The following is a 15,741-nucleotide window of genomic DNA, read 5'->3' as shown; positions in this document are numbered from 1 at the left end:
TAACTTACACCCAGCAGAGAACATTACAGCAAGATTTGGAAGAGAACCATTTCCCAACAATCAGTTAAATCAAACTTTGCAAGATTAGCCAATAATAAATGAGTTCTAGCTAAACCAGTAAATATAGTCTTCAAAACAATGCTTTTCTCTTTTCCTCTACATCAGATCAGCCTATTACTGAAATCCACTTATTAAAAAAGCTTACAGGAGCAAAGAATAAAATGTGTCCTGTAGTTTTCTGACTTCAATGGGGGCAAGAAATCTTTCATAACCAGAGCCAGAGGCATAGTAAAAGCTGAACTACTCCTACAACTCCTTTCTGAGGTGATTCCACTTTGTTATGACAAAACCAATTATATAAAGGTTCACTGTCCTGGCAAATGTTAGTGTATCTCAGCTTTTTATGTGTGATAATTTTATTTCATTTTAGTAAGCTGTATTTGCATAAGTGGAAAATATTTTCCCCCAGTATTTCTGTATGGAATTCTTTTAGTTTGTCCTAGAAGTCTCAGTCTGTACTATGTCAAGAAATGTCACTTTGGATAATGTAGGAGCCCTCAAGGGGAGATGCTGTGTTGGACCTCGTAGTTACAGACAGGGAAGGTGAAGGTTGGGGGCAGCCTTGGCTGCAGTGACTATGAGATGGTGGAGTTCAGGATCCTGAAAAGAGGGAACAAGGCAAAAGGCAGGATCGCAACCACTGACTTCAGGAGAGCACACTTTGGCATCTTCAGGCATCAGCTTGAAAGAATCCCATGGGAAACAGCCCTGAAGAGAAGAGGGGTCCAGGAGCTGGTTGATTTTCAAGAATCACCTTTTCCAAGCTCAAAAATGGTCCATCTCTACATGCAGGAAATCAAGCAAAAGCAGGAGGAGCTCTTGACAAAACTCAGACATAAAAAGGAAGCACACGTGAGGTGGAACGAGGGACAAGTGAACTGGGACAAATAGAGAGACACTGTCTGAGGTGTAATGATGGGGTTAAGAAAGCCAAAGCCCACTTGGAGTTGAATCTAGCAAGAGATGTGAAGGGCAACATGAAGGGCTTCTACAGGTCTATCAGCAGCAGCAGATGAGGGAAAATGTAGGCCCAGTGCAGAATGAGGCAGGCAGGAGATCCAGTGGCAAAGGACATGGAAGAGGCAGAGGTACTGAATGGCTTTTCCACCTCAGTCTTTACTGGAAAAAGTGGCTTTTTGGGATCTCAGGCTCCTTAAACCCATGGGAAAGACTGGAGGAAGGAAGACTTACCTTCAGTGGAGGAGGATCAGGTTAGGGAACATTTAAACAAACTGGACATACACAAGTTTATGGGGCACAGTGGTATGTGCCCACAAGTAACTGTATGTGCTGAAGAAGCTGGCTGATGTCATTGTAAGGCCACCCTTGATAATCTCTGAAATGTCATTGTGATTGGGGGAGAGTTTTGAGGACTGGAAGAAAGCAAATGTCACTCCTATCTTAAAAAGAGATCCAAAGAACTATAGGCTGGTCAGCCTAGCCTCACCTCAATCCTTGGGACATTGACAGAGCAAATAATTCTGGAAAACATTTCCAAACATTAAAGACAAGAATGTGATTTGAATTAGTCAGGATGGATTAACAAAGAGGAAATCATGCCTGCCTAACCTGACAGCCTTCTACAAAGTGATGACTGGCTTGGTGGACAAGGGGAGAGCAGTGGACATTGTTGATCTTGATTTTTAGCAAGGCTTTCAACACTGTCTCCTGTAACCTTCTCACTGATTAAGTACAACCTAGATAAATGGACAGTGAAACTGAAAACTGGCTGAACTGCCAGGCTCAGAGGGTTGTGATCAGTGCCAGGAAGTCCAGCTGGAGGCCCATCAAAGTCCTGCTGGAAGCCTGTTTCTAGTAATGTACGCTAAGGGTTCATACTGGGTCCAATACTATTTAACATCTTGATTAATTATCTGAACAATAGGACAGAGTGCTCCCTTGGCAAGTGTGCAAGCAATGCAAATTTGGGAGGAGTGGCTGATGTGCCAGAGGATCATGCTGCCATTTGGAGGGACCTCCACAGGCTGGAGAAACAGAGTGACAGGAAACTCATGAAATTCAACAAAAGCAAATGCAAAGTCCTGCACCTGGAGAGGAATAACCCCATGTACCAGTACAGGTTTGTGAGCTGGCTGGCTGGAAAGCAGTTGTGGAAGAGGCTCCAGGAGGTCGTGGTGGACACCAAGTTGACTACAGTGAGCAATGTGTCTTTGCAGCAACAAAGACCGACAGCCTCCTAGGTGGCATCACGAACACATGAAGGAATGTGTTTATTTTCCTCTATTTGGCACTGGTGATGCCACATATGGAGTGCTGTGTCCACCCCTGGGCTCCCCAGTACAAGAAAGAAATAGACATACTGGAGCAAGTCCAGCAAATTGCTACAAGATGAATAAGGTATTACAGCATTTGTCATGTGAGGAGAGGCTGAGCGAGCTGAGATTGTTTAGCTCAGAAGAGAGATGGCTTTTTCCCGCTGTCATCTCTGGGCAGTTGGGGGAAGTACATGAAGCCCTGTTTTCTACAAGACTCATCAAGCAGATGCCATACAGATGAGGTATTGCTTGTGAAGCAATTTGAATGAACAGAGCCATACCTTCTTTCCTGGTGATCAGATCTATGATCTAAGTCTAGCTTATGAAAATGCTTCTTGGCAGGGTTTCTTTAGTTACCACATCAGCAGCTGTGGAATGATGAAATATCTGTATAGGTGTTTAGACTTCAGTCCATCCACTGCTTCTATACCAAGAACTTGTTTGCCTCCTGTGATTGATAAGGCTTTTTGTAAGATAATAATGAAATGGACCATTGAAGACTAGGTGAGTGAATCCAAAACAGAACTGTGAGAACTCCTGTCCACTGCTGCTTGTTCATCGTCCCAAGAGAACCAATGAGCTTGATCATGAAAGAGGATCCAACTTTTTTTTTTTTAATTAATATGAAAGCAATAAGCAGTCATCACACATACCTCTTGATCCTATGGTCTTGGGTGTCTGTGGTTTCACTTTTCCTTTACAGCTCTTGGCCTTTCTGACTGGTAGTTTAGCTTTCACACCATTGGTTTCCATTGCGTCCAAAATGTTGATGAAAACTCGTCCATTGAAGAACCAATGAAAAGCTTTCCTGTAAAGGACAAAAAAAAAAAGCTAAACTAAACAAAAAAGTGCAGAACTACATTTGAGCAGAGCTCAGCTATTTGTGAAAGGACATGGAGAACTCTGCAGATATGTGCATGGCGCTGTGGACACAGTGTGGTGCAAAAGCCATTTGTATTATGTTGAGGGAAAGAGAATGTCAGGACCAAAATCCTAGCTGAAAGTTTGTGCCGGTCTTTGGAAGAGAGGTGCTGATGACATTCGTGGTAGAGAATGTAGAACATGCCTGAAGTTCCTTGACTTACGGTCAGAAATTGGGCTCTAGCGACTTAGGGGCAGTGCGACTGAGAAGACAGTGGTGCTGTCATGGCTGGTGGGACAAAGCTGTTGCAGTTCTAGCTCTGCTGTACATTGGACCTCACCACCTATGCTACATTTTACTTCCCTTCCTCACCTGTCTTTCCTATACCTGCAGATGAGTTCTGAAGGGATGTCTGATACTGCACAGGTGTACTTTCTGCTCCTTCTACTTGCACTTCCTAGTCCAAGACTATAAGCTTCTGTTCTGGAAAAAAAAAATAAAAAATTCCTCCTTTGCTGCCAAACCCTCTTTCAAGAATCCCTGCTGCTATCCCTGGTGCTTGTTTGCCAGTCTTTCAGCTGTGCATCCTTGTGTCTTTGAGTAGCTGGTTTCATTCACCTGTGCTGGCACCTCTAAGCCAAGAAAATTGAACGGGCTGTTGTTCCCTCCCCAGCGTGCCCAGGAAGAAAAAGAATAAAAGGGAAAATATCTCTACTGCCTGTTGACATCAGAAATGATGGATGAGGAAGAAGCAAAGTGGGGTCTGCAAAACAGACTTGCTAATCTGGGAACTTAAGTGTCTGAGTTCTGGCATTTCTTGAAGATCCCTGTAATACAAAACCCCTCCCCTGGGAAACTCAACTCCTAGAGACCTCCTCCTTCAGTACAACTTTTCCATTTGTCTTCATTTCCTCCTAGCCCTCAGAAGAGGCAAATTACCCTCAAATGAAGAAGAATCCCAGAATCATCTCCAGAGAGTGTGATGTGTGTGACTAGGGGCAGGATCTAGTCCACTTGTTCACATAGGTTCCTTCATTGTTTTGATCCCCCAAAGGTCTATAGATTTCAGTCACACTACTCTGCCTCCCCTCCCCTCCAGATACTTCCTTTCACATGTGGTTTCTCCCACAATCAAAGCAAATCTGGAGTTTTCAGTAGATTCAGATGTGGCCAAACTCCGTGAACACACACAGCGAATTTCATTGTGCTACTACTACAACAATCTCTGCTGTGAATCTGGCTTGAGGAAGGTTCAAGTCTCCATTGACTTTTCATTATACTGTCAAACTTTTCTGGGTATGCAACAATTTGATGGATAGATGCGTCTTGCCATTTTATTGAAACAAATTAAAAATATAATCATGCAGCCAGAGGGATGACGAAAAAAATGCAAATGGGTAATAACTGCAACCTGTTGTCTGTATGCACTGTTGGGGGAAGAGAGATCTACGATTCTGTGCTGTCCTGGTTTTGGCTGGGATAGACTTAATTTTCTTTCTAGTAGCTGGTATAGTGTTATGTCTTGGATTCAGCATAAGAATGTTGATAAAACAGTGATGTTTTCAGTTGTTGCTAAGCAGTGTTTATACGAAGTCAAGGATTTTTCAGCTTTTCATGCCCAGCCAGCAAGAAGGCTGGAGGGGCACAAGAAGTTGGGAGGCGACACAGCCAGGACAGCTGACCCAAACTGTCCAATGGGGTATTCCATACCATGTGATGTCATGCCCAGCATATAAACTGGGGGGAATTGGCCAGAGGGGATTGCTGCTCAGGAACTAACTGGGCATCGGTTGGGGAGTGGTGAGCAATTGCATTGTGCATCACTTGTTTTGTATATTCCAATTATTTTATTAGTATTGTCATTTTATTATTGTTATTAATATAATTATTAGTTTCTTCCTTTCTGTTCTATTAAACTGTTCTTACCTCAACCCACAAGTTTTACCTTTTTCCTTCCGATTCTCTCCCCCATCCCACTAGGGGGGGAGTGAGTGAGCAGCTGCATGGTGCTTAGTTGTTGGCTGGGGTTAAACCATGACAGTGCCCATACAGTTTATAAATTTTACAGTGAGTTGTTACAGAAAAGATGAACAGAGGGAGAGAGATAATTCAAGATGTAGGGACTGAAGATTTGCAGTTCCCACTCCTAGCTGAATTCAGTAAATGCAAACCAAAATTTTGTTTTTATTAATCTGTCCTCAGAAATTTTACATTGCCAGCCACCCTGTGGCCCACTTCATGGTGACTCTATTTTCGTGCACACTCTTATATACCCCTTAGATACTCTGTGCCGTTATCATAAGGCCTCTAGGGAAAGTGACCGATCCAGGTTTGAACCATTTCAAAATTAGGAGGAAAGTGGATTCAGATGAGTTACTGCACAGAGGAATGATTTAGCTACTGGGCTGCTATGTAAAAGTTGATGACCGCACCATGACTACCACACTACCATTATGTTCTTGAATAAAACTTAAGTGTGACTTCTCACTGTGGGTGTATGGACAACCTCAGCTTTCTTAATGAATTACACCCTTGGGCAGATTTGGATTTGGGGCCATTTAATCTGTAGATCTCAAACAGCCTCAAGCAACATACCGGTGGCCATATACCAAGATGACACGTGGCTTTTGACCCTGTTTAAAAGAGCTCTGGACAGAAGATAGAGTGCCTATAATATTTCAGATACCTCAGTGAGTTAAATGATGTACATGGATTGTTTTCTTGCGTGTGTACAACAGTCCAGGTTCCAATTTTGTGTAATCTTGTATCTTCCCTTAAGTGCTCTGTAAAATTAATGAATTAAGACCTAGAACTTCATTTTGAGATAGGTGAGAAATATTACATATAGATTAATGTTGATTAAGAGAAGACATTGTGAGACCGCTCATGTTTACAGACACCAGTCACTGGCACAATCAGGACTACTACCAAGCATACTCATTCTGATTGATGACTCACTGGATACCATTCCACTGTCAGTTTTATATCTACTTTTTATATATATATATATATATACAATTTTATATATATACACAGTTTATTTTCTCTGTGATTGTACACTGTGCTTTTCCTTCAAAGGGGAATTTTATTCAAAGATTACAATATATTCAAAATCACAAATGGTGTTTGTTTCATGGTTAGAAATGAAGTATTTATCATCCCTTACTTTATCTACATTTGTCTCTTTTTCTGCATTAGGTCTCAGAAGTTGTTGAAAGGTTTCCTGCAGCCTGAAATGACAGAGCACCTCATATAAAGAACACCACTATTTTACATCTAAGGAGTATTGCTTAATAGATATTAATCTGAAGAAATATATTGTATGGTAAAGCTTTTGACACACTGCTGACCTTCTGAACACCCAGAGAGCATTTAATTTTTGTCTGATCAGAAGCACCTAATGTCACTGCACATGCTACAATGGAAACACTAAGACAAATACAAAATTTTGGCATCTGTGTTACCTGTACGTATCCTATAGCATCTGGTATGGTGTTTGCCACTCTTCTAGTTTCTTGCTGCTCATCTCTGAACATAAGAGCTCGTCCACTTGTTTCTAATTCACCTTTCCTTTCTATCTGGAATGCTCCTACAGAACTTTGTACTGAAAGGACTGGAGTGCAGCTGGACATGACATTTTTTTCTCTCATTGGAAGCACACTGAAGACATCCATTGGGCAAAACATCACTCTTTTCTATCCAGACAGGCTTGGCTACTATCCTTACAAAAATGAAGTCACAGGAGAGGCGTTCAATGGAGGACTCCCTCAACTCTCACTGCTGGAGAATCATTTAAAAAAAGCCAAAGAGGACATCCAGTTCTATATTCCTTCAGATGAACAGTTTGGATTGGCTGTCATTGACTGGGAAAACTGGAGACCTGTGTGGATAAGGAACTGGGGATCAAAAGACATTTACAGACAGGAATCCATTGAACTTGTTCAGCAGAGAGACCTCAGTCTGTCAGAAGCCGAAGCCAGAACTATAGCTAAAATGGAATTTGAAGCTGCAGCAAAATCAATTATGTTGGAATCTTTAAAGCTGGGCATAGAAATGAAGCCAAATCGTCTGTGGGGATATTACCTTTATCCAGACTGTTATAACTATGATTACAAACAAAACCCACATAATTATACAGGAACCTGTTTAGATATTGAAATAGAAAGAAATAATGAGCTTAATTGGTTGTGGGAGAAAAGCACAGCACTTTATCCATCTGTCTATCTAGAGACAGCCTTAAGATCTTCCAGAAATGCCCAGCTCTTTGTTCGCAACAGAGTTCAAGAAGCCATTAGAATTTCATATGTCTCTAATTCTACTCATCCCCTTCCAGTTTTTGTATATACACGTCCAGTATTCACAGATGTGTATGAGGAATATCTCTCCCAGGTGAGTGGAGCTAGACCTTAAATATTTCAAATTTAAGTGGAAAGAAATTACCAGGTGACACCTATCTAGCAAATATGCTAACTTGTATCAGAAAAAAAGTGTGTAGATTTTGTATAAAAAATTAAATTAATCCATCAAAGAAATTTGATCAAATGGAACACTGAAGTCTATTTTTCAAACCTTCCTCATGATATTTATCAAATAGTGTTTTATTCTCTGAGTAGTCTTCACATGTAGCAAAATATTACAAAGCTAGAAAGCGTATTTAGTACATTAAGTCAGAGAAAAGAAATCTAAGTAACATCTTCCAAAGAGAATTGGTAAAACTGGGCTGGCCTAATGTCTGCTTTTTAGATTATAAGAAAAAACAATAAAAGGAAGTCTTTCTTCTCCTTAAAAAAGGGTTTAAAAGCTAGTGAGAAAATTACGTCCTTAGTTGTACTCTAGTAGCTTTCTAAATGGTATTTCAGTATCTCATGGGTTAGTCAAGGTTGGGCTCTGATTAAGGTCTGATCATCTTATTCCAGTTCCGGCTACACTTTTCCCTTCACATTTTTATAATCACCCACCCTATGAGATATACCACCAATCTGGGGAATCTCCTCCTGGTCATCCTGGCCATGAGGAAGGGGAAGTTAGAGGTTGTGGTCCTGGTGACTGCATTGTGTCTGGTGTCCTCTCACATTCTGGATAGAGCATCACCAGGCATTGCTCCCAGCTCCATGAATACCTTCAGGGATCAAGGGGTGCTATCAGGGTCCCTGCTGGGTTCCTAGTTAATAATTTAAACCCTGTAATGCTGACATTCTTCCTTTTCATGTGTTCTGCCCGGCAGTAAGTTGTTTTTCCCTTGTTCTTTTTCTACCTGTAGTCCTCCTCTCCGATCCCAGATGGGCTTTAAGATTTTGTTAGGGCTGGGCTAATAGCTGACCCTAAAAGGAGAACTGAACAAAAACAAATTTCCCAAATCAATCTCTGTAAAAGGCCAGAGCCATTCTCTGAAGAAAAGAGATTCCTGTTGGTGAAAACTCTTTCTCTTCCTACTTTTCTGCTTTAGCACTTTCTGGTAACTGAACTTAAGTTAAAAAATAAAAAAGAAAAAAAAAGCTGTGCTTTCCAGCTTCTGCTTCAGGCAGCATTACTGAAACCAGTTACAACCAACTCTGAGCAGCCAGGAGGCAATGCAGCAAAAGAAAACTTAAAATGGTTGGAGGAGTGTATGTCATATGCCTAACCACTGGCTCAGTTTTACAGCCTTGTTTTTCTAACCAGATGACATATATCAATTGGATATAGTTGGCAACTTTTTCTGGCATCACCTGCGCAACCCAACCCCAGAAGAAAATAGTGTGAGAGCAGAATGTTTGCATTGTGTATAATTGCTTGCTGTCTTCAAAGTAGTTATTTTGGATATATAATTTAACTATATGCACTATACCTTTTGCCCTTATGTTATAGCTTACTTACATTAGTATGATTCTTTGCACATTTCCCCTCAGGATGACCTGGTAAATACCATTGGAGAATCTGCTGCACTGGGTGCTTCTGGAATTGTGATCTGGGGTGATATGAATTTAACACAAAATAAGGTATGCCAGATTTATTATTATATGATATTTTTAAAGAGCAATAAAGTGAAGAGGATATAAAGCATTATGATTACTTACATCATATCTTCTACTTTTAAAATTATGACTCCATATTGCCAGCAGTCTTCTCTAGTCAAAACACAAGCATTTTTGAGGCTTATGAAGATTGTCATTGACTACAGAGAATGAATTCGATCTTTCAAAGTATCAGTGTTGGCTCTGAGTAACTGGACAAGCTACCACGATAACTGTAGGCAGGTTAGCACTTGTTTAGTTATTTTGGGGAAAGAATTCCTGCGTCTTTATTCCATTCCAGTCATGAGGTACAGAAAAAATTACTTATGCATGCCCAGAATAATTTTTAAAAGACCCTTCTGCTTTTTAAAGTGGTGCACTTAGCAATAATATTTAAAGCACTAGGAGGAGTCAGTCTGTGAAATTTCAGCTGTAGCCTGTTCTGTGTGTTCTAAGTAGTACTTCGATTAATTTCATTGTAAGAAAGATCTGAGTCAGAAGAGGTAAAAAAATCCAGTTTGTTTTAGGAAGGTCAAATACATAGTTTGAGAAACACTGTTATGAGGATGTTCAAATAAATCTTTTGAACTAGCTCATTCATGCACGGGCAAGCTAGGTACAATAAACTACTGTATGGGAAGACTTAAGTCTTCTAAGAGCAAAGAACTGAAACTCTTCAGCACTGCTGAGCCTTCTGTCACAGAAAGCATGGCCAAATAAACCTCCACAGCTCTGTAAAGGTCAAATTCCCAAAAGCATCCCACTTGGACTTTTTTGTATGTGCCTGCCTTTGAGAATGGATATCAGTCACACCTGATGCTTTTTTGCCCATTACCTCAATACCAGAACATAGATGAGCAACAACTTATTGCTTGAATTTTGAGATTTGTGTGAGCAAATAGAACTTTCCACAGCCCAGTCAGACTATGTATTTGTGCACTAATTGCACCTTTTTTTTTTTTTTACAGCTATCACAGTCAGTAGCCTTTCAGCAATGAAATATTACTGTGAGCCTCAATTCTGCAAGAATTGCATCAAGCAAAATTTCTAGGCAGGGTTTTTAGATATACCTAAAAGAAGAACAAAACCTACATACACCTCAGATTCACTGAAGTTATCTCCATGGGGGTAAATATTAGCTGTATCTATATGTGGTATTAGGCAAATGCCCTAAGGAGACACAGTATCAGAAAGAAAGAGTTCCAAAAGCCTCTGGTTATTAAACTGCACCAAACATACACAGAATATATGCCAACTTCATGATCAATTAGAATGATCAATTCTCTTAGTATACTTTCAGTTTGACCATCCTCCCAAAATGCTTTCCATTCAAAAATGCTGTGAAAGCTCCCTACTTCTGCAGCCTAGCTATTCAGGTCAGGGGAAAATTGAAGAGTCTCACAGAGATGATTTGATACAAAAATTATTTGTTCAGGCTGAAGAAGTGAGGTTTTTTTTAAAGATCCCTTCAAAGCATTCAAGACATAAAAAGGAACTTAGATCCTTCATGTAACTTCTTTAAATGCATCTGATTCAAAATGCTACATGAAATATACAGATAACATGAAAGCTTAAAGTTGTCTTTCAGATATAAGTGCTTTTCGTAACATCTCCAGCAACTACCCAACATAAATTTACTGTGATCCTTGAACTATATAGCAACTTCTCAGATAAATCTGCTTCCAACAACCAGTTATATAACTGTTATCAAAACCTCAGGAGAAACATTCATAGATATCCACTACAGTACTGTTATTAGAACAACAGCATTTTAATGGTTTCCGTACTAAACTATGCAGATATGATGTTCTTTTTGCAGAACACCTGTAGAACTCTGGACAACTACCTTAGGAGGACTTTGACCCCATACCTCATCAATGTCACAATGGCAGCCAGAATCTGTAGCCAAGTGTTATGCCAAGACTCTGGTGCTTGCGCACGGAAAAAATGGAATTCCAGTGACTATCTTCACTTGAACCCTGAGAATATTGTCATTCAAATGACAAAGGATGGAAAATACACTCTACAAGGGCAACCAGCATTTCAGGATCTGCAAACGTTCACAGAGAATTTTGATTGCCACTGTTATGCAGGGCACAGCTGTGAACCTAGAGCTGATATAAATGACATCCATTACCTCCATGCTTGCATTTCAGAAGATATTTGCATTCAGATATCCTCAAATTCACTTTCTAATACAGAAGCCTCTGAAGAAAAGATCCTGTCTAACAGAACTGTATTTTCATTTACCTCTCAGAGTAAGGTGACATTATCTACACATCCTGAAATAGAAGATTTCCAATCTACCTTTGGAAATAACACACTCAATACAACAACTGCAGAATATAACACTGTCACAGCTGCCACTAGGTATGATTTAGAAGCAAATGATACTCGTACTTTCAGTAGTTCTTCATCCTGTAAGATGAAGATGTTTAATCTGTTTTGTTTAATTCTAATTTTGAGGACTTTAACGTAAATGACCCACTAAAGTGAGAATACTCTCTTCCCTGGCTGCGTTTGAAATTCTAAAGGTTTTATTTACAAAGAAAAATCATTCCTGAAAGGCATATGATCTTATCTGTATCAGGTAACCTTTTCTATTCCATAGGTGACACTTCAGCTTGAATGTAATTCCTCAGTTTAGTTCTATAAACTGCTATTTGTGCCAAAGATACACTGGTCTGTATATACTGATTATACCATGTGAAAGGATAATGCAGAATAAGGAACATTTTTTTACAGTTTATATTTTTAACAGTTATATTTGAAAAAAAAAATTGTTGATAATGCTGTTTTGTATACTGCAAGTTAAGCCAGTTAAATACATGTCAACTTGGATTTCATCGAGTCTCAGCAGTCAACAGGTTTGATGCTCTATGCGGGAATGAATTTCATTCCATATGAAAATTAGATCTTAAAAATATTTGGCTTAACTTTAGATCTATGGGACTTTGCAGCATAAAATATACCTGATTAATGTAATGTTTCTCCACGTTTCACAATATCTACAGGGACACTGTGGTTTTTCTTTTAAATAAATATATTGATAACTATTCAAAAGGTTCTAACTTTGATGTAAATGTTGACTTCAAATATTACAGCTTCATTATTTAAAATTTGAGCTGTAGTGGTTTATCTTTCTTTTTTTCTTCTCTTCTTCTCCCAAGCCCTCCCCCTGATTTCATATGTCCCCTCCCTTGGCTTTCAGTTGTTTTGTCTGGCCAATACTCACAACTCATCTGATCTGCCTCTGCACTCCCTGCTGGCATTGGTCACCAGTCCTAGTTTCCCCGTCCAGCCAGCCCTAGCAGCTGGATAGGGCTGTCCATGCCATTTGGACAAAAGCCTGTGAGCGTGGAACTTTCTCAATGCCTGACTATTTCCTGAGCACTCTCTTTGGTGGAAACCAGTTTGTCGTTAGGAAAACCCAGCAGTGGAGGCTGCAAGGTAAGTGACACTGGGGACCTGGGACTCCCTTCACTTCCAGTGCCCATGATCCCCAATGTGAAGACCACCTTTTTGATCTAGTCTGCTGACAGAACTGTACTACTATTTGCTTAATATTATTCCATTGCCAAAAGCAGTGTGAAAGTAGCAGAGACACCTCAGAAGAAAACTACTCCCAGTATGATATCAGGAGTCTAGTTATGATTTACGTATAGTAACTTTAAGCATTTAGAAGCAATTAACTGCAGTTTATTTGATAAAATAACCTTTTCAAATTATTATGTCAGATGCTTAATAGATGGCTGGACTTCTGATGGGTGAAGAGTGGCTGCTGGCATGGGTACATCAAAAAGTCTCCCTAGAGCTACGCATGATCTGCATAAATAAATCACCACCTCCCACAGATACAACCTGCCTCACTAATGGAAATACCTGGGATTTCAATATAGTAGCCCTTGATTTACAGAAAGTTCAATGCCTTAATCTAGCAGAAAACATGTATTGTATCTATTGCCTTTGAATTTTCAGGTTGTTAGTCATAACAGATGTGCAGAAAAATAGATGAAGCCTTTAGACTTAACATGGAGAAATAATGTTTTGTGGCTTTTGGCCAACAAGTTGTCAGGAGGAAGTGACGATCTTCTCACCACAGCTACGGTGTTGAGTCCACAAGTCAAAGCTATTTCTGCCATTAATGTTCCAAGTAGAATCATGAATAAAAAATATCTATGTAGCAGACTATCTGGCACAAAAGAAGCCAGCTGGTTTTGATCACCTCTGTAAAAACATGTTTTTTTCACTACAGCTTTGATATGAGTTATTTGATCTTGGGTAAACAAAAGCCATGGTATCAAAATTCCTGTATCTAAGGTCCTTCCCTTTCACAGTGCACTTGTGGTAACTATCAAAGCGTGTTTCTAAAAACTGGAAACATCACTGGTAATGCCTTAGCATATGTTGTATGACTTACATAAGTTTTATTTTTTCAACAGAGTGCTTTAACATGGCTAAAATTTTACGTTGGCACACAGAGTTCTAGTTCAAAGGCTGCACTGCTTTGTTAAATGTTTGGCACAGTTTCCTGAGGTTAGGCTTGTTTGTGTCTAATGCACTGAAAGACGCTGGATCTGTAACACTTTGTGATAAGAGAGCTCGCAGGTTCACAAAATGTACAAGTCTTGCCATAAATATTTTTTACTATCAGCCAAGTAATAGCAAGCAGAGCATTTGTGATGGGGAAAGCATGAAATCACCAGAAAAGGAGGAATGAGAAGTTAAAATCACAGAAGACTTGAGACAGAGCACCCAGGACCTCCCAGTGGATGCAGACACAAGTGAAATGCAGAAGGGAAAGAGTGAAGCAGTGGGGAATGCGGACAGACCAGTCTCTTCCCATTCAACAGTTTTTATCTACCTGGCATTTAATACCAACAACCTTTCCCCAAGGCTCACTGTAAAGATAAAGGAACACAGTAACTGATACGTTAGATTAGACCTATCCATCTGATCCCATCTCTTTTTTTCTTGAGGAGCAGAAAAGTAAAAGGAAGGTGAGAGGAAAGCAGACTATTGCAATAAACTGTGCACAGAAGTGTGTCTTCCTAAGCTGCATGCATAAATAGCTAGCTATGTTGTGCTCTTATGCACAATGCTTTACCAACCACCTTTTGAAAGTTCATTTGGGGCGTTTATGTTACCTACATGTATCTGCAATTCATGTTTTAAATCCTACCAACTTCTTGCCATAGTGAGATTCAGGCCAGCTACGTGCTGTGTAAAATTACAGTATTTTCCAAATATATTATTTTGCTCTGTATTATATTTGTCTTGCCTATATTCTACGCTAAAGAGTCACCATGGAGTCAGCTAGTCTTTATGGAGTAAAGAAGGAGAAAAGAAGGAAAAAAGGGGTGCTATGCCTTGCATTGCTGGTGACTATCTTATGTTCAAAGCCAAACTTATATTCTTGTGAAGCGGACCGCCCCCCCCCCCCCAAAAAAAAAATCACCTTCCATTCACTGCATTTCCTGTAATCATTAGTTGTCTTTGTAGCATTATAGTTTCAGTTTCTTATGCTCTTGTATTTTTCAGAAGGTTAAATACTGGAGGAACATTCATTTCACTTTCATTGTCATTCATTATTTTGTACTTCTCCATTCTAGGCAGAATTCAGGCTGGCAATACTTAGGGACTGGGAAATGCTAAAATGGGTTTGATGAAATGGTCTAAATGAAAGTTGTTTAGCTACCTCAAGTGCCCTTGTTCAATGTCTAGAAATTTTGTTGAAATTTTAATTTAAATTCTGCTTCTCTATCTGAAGAATCTGGATCTGGTTTATTGTGTTGCTTATTCTGGGACACCCAAAGATATTGGCACTTTTAAGAGAGATGCCTATTGGCACTTACAGAATCTAAACAGAAGTGAAATCATAGTCTAGTCCCTGCCTTACAGTTTCTTGCTTCTCTGTATTAATAACAACAACACAGAGAGAGATTTTGAGAGACAGGCCAATAAGACCACTTCATAGACAGACTAGGATCTGACTAGCATCCCAGGGAGTCCAGCAAAATTTGCTTGAATCCCTGCATCACACTGGGACACCCTGTTGTATGTATATACCAGCAAAGAATTGTGTGGAAGATTTCAGACCTGTGCAGTATGCACTAGACAACTCCCAGACACAGAGTAGATTTGTACATGTACCTATCTGTCACTTTTCAAAACAAACAAGACAGCAAAGACAGTTACATAATTTCAAAACATTTTCAGTTATGGAGCACTGATGACCTTTTTAAGAAGGCAACTAAATTCCATCCTTCAAGCATACACACTTAAAACTTACTGGAAAGGTTTTTCACAGTGTGCTTGTGCAAGCCCCTTTGCACTGGCAGATAGTCATTCTGCCAAAGCAAAACAGCCTGCAAAATTAGGGTCTGAGATTTCAACAGTCATGGGTTTCATTCAAAAGAATAACATCAATACAAACAAATGTTTATTGCATGGGTTCAGAAAAAAAATTACTGCTTTATTTAACAATGACTTCATCTTTCTTAAAGAAATTTCTTTTTTTTGTTCTTTCATGACAGTTTTTTTCCTGTCC

General features: G+C 39.7%; 1 protein-coding gene and 1 long non-coding RNA gene across 2 annotated transcripts in view; one reads left to right on the top strand and one right to left on the bottom strand.

Moving 5' to 3' along the window:
* The window catches only part of LOC138688976 (uncharacterized), a 60,951-nt gene that overhangs the window by 40,774 nt on the left and 4,436 nt on the right, over positions 1-15,741 (bottom strand). Inside the window, exon 2 of the long non-coding RNA XR_011327777.1 lies at positions 2,990-3,144. This is a non-coding gene — a long non-coding RNA (uncharacterized lncRNA). The remainder of the gene's footprint in view (positions 1-2,989; positions 3,145-15,741) is intronic.
* Positions 6,610-12,322, top strand: SPAM1 (sperm adhesion molecule 1). The gene is made up of 3 exons (XM_009928601.2): positions 6,610-7,587; positions 9,087-9,176; positions 11,011-12,322. Exons 1-3 carry the CDS (start codon positions 6,619-6,621, stop codon positions 11,668-11,670), a joined length of 1,719 nt encoding a protein of 572 aa, XP_009926903.1. The 5' UTR covers positions 6,610-6,618; the 3' UTR covers positions 11,671-12,322.

The sequence above is a fragment of the Haliaeetus albicilla genome, chromosome 14, assembly GCF_947461875.1.
Source record: "Haliaeetus albicilla chromosome 14, bHalAlb1.1, whole genome shotgun sequence".
NCBI classification, from domain to species: Eukaryota; Metazoa; Chordata; class Aves; order Accipitriformes; family Accipitridae; genus Haliaeetus; species Haliaeetus albicilla.
The sequence above is the reverse complement of the archived record's forward strand: the minus strand, read 5'-3'. Positions and strand labels throughout refer to the sequence as shown.

Coding starts and splice junctions, on each gene's coding strand:
- SPAM1 (XM_009928601.2), top strand. CDS start 6,619: ATGGAAACACTAAGACAAATACAAAATTTTGGCATCTGTGTTACCTGT. Junction 7,588..9,086: donor ATGAGGAATATCTCTCCCAG/GTGAGTGGAGCT, acceptor ATTTCCCCTCAG/GATGACCTGGTAAATACCAT. Junction 9,177..11,010: donor TGAATTTAACACAAAATAAG/GTATGCCAGATT, acceptor TTCTTTTTGCAG/AACACCTGTAGAACTCTGGA.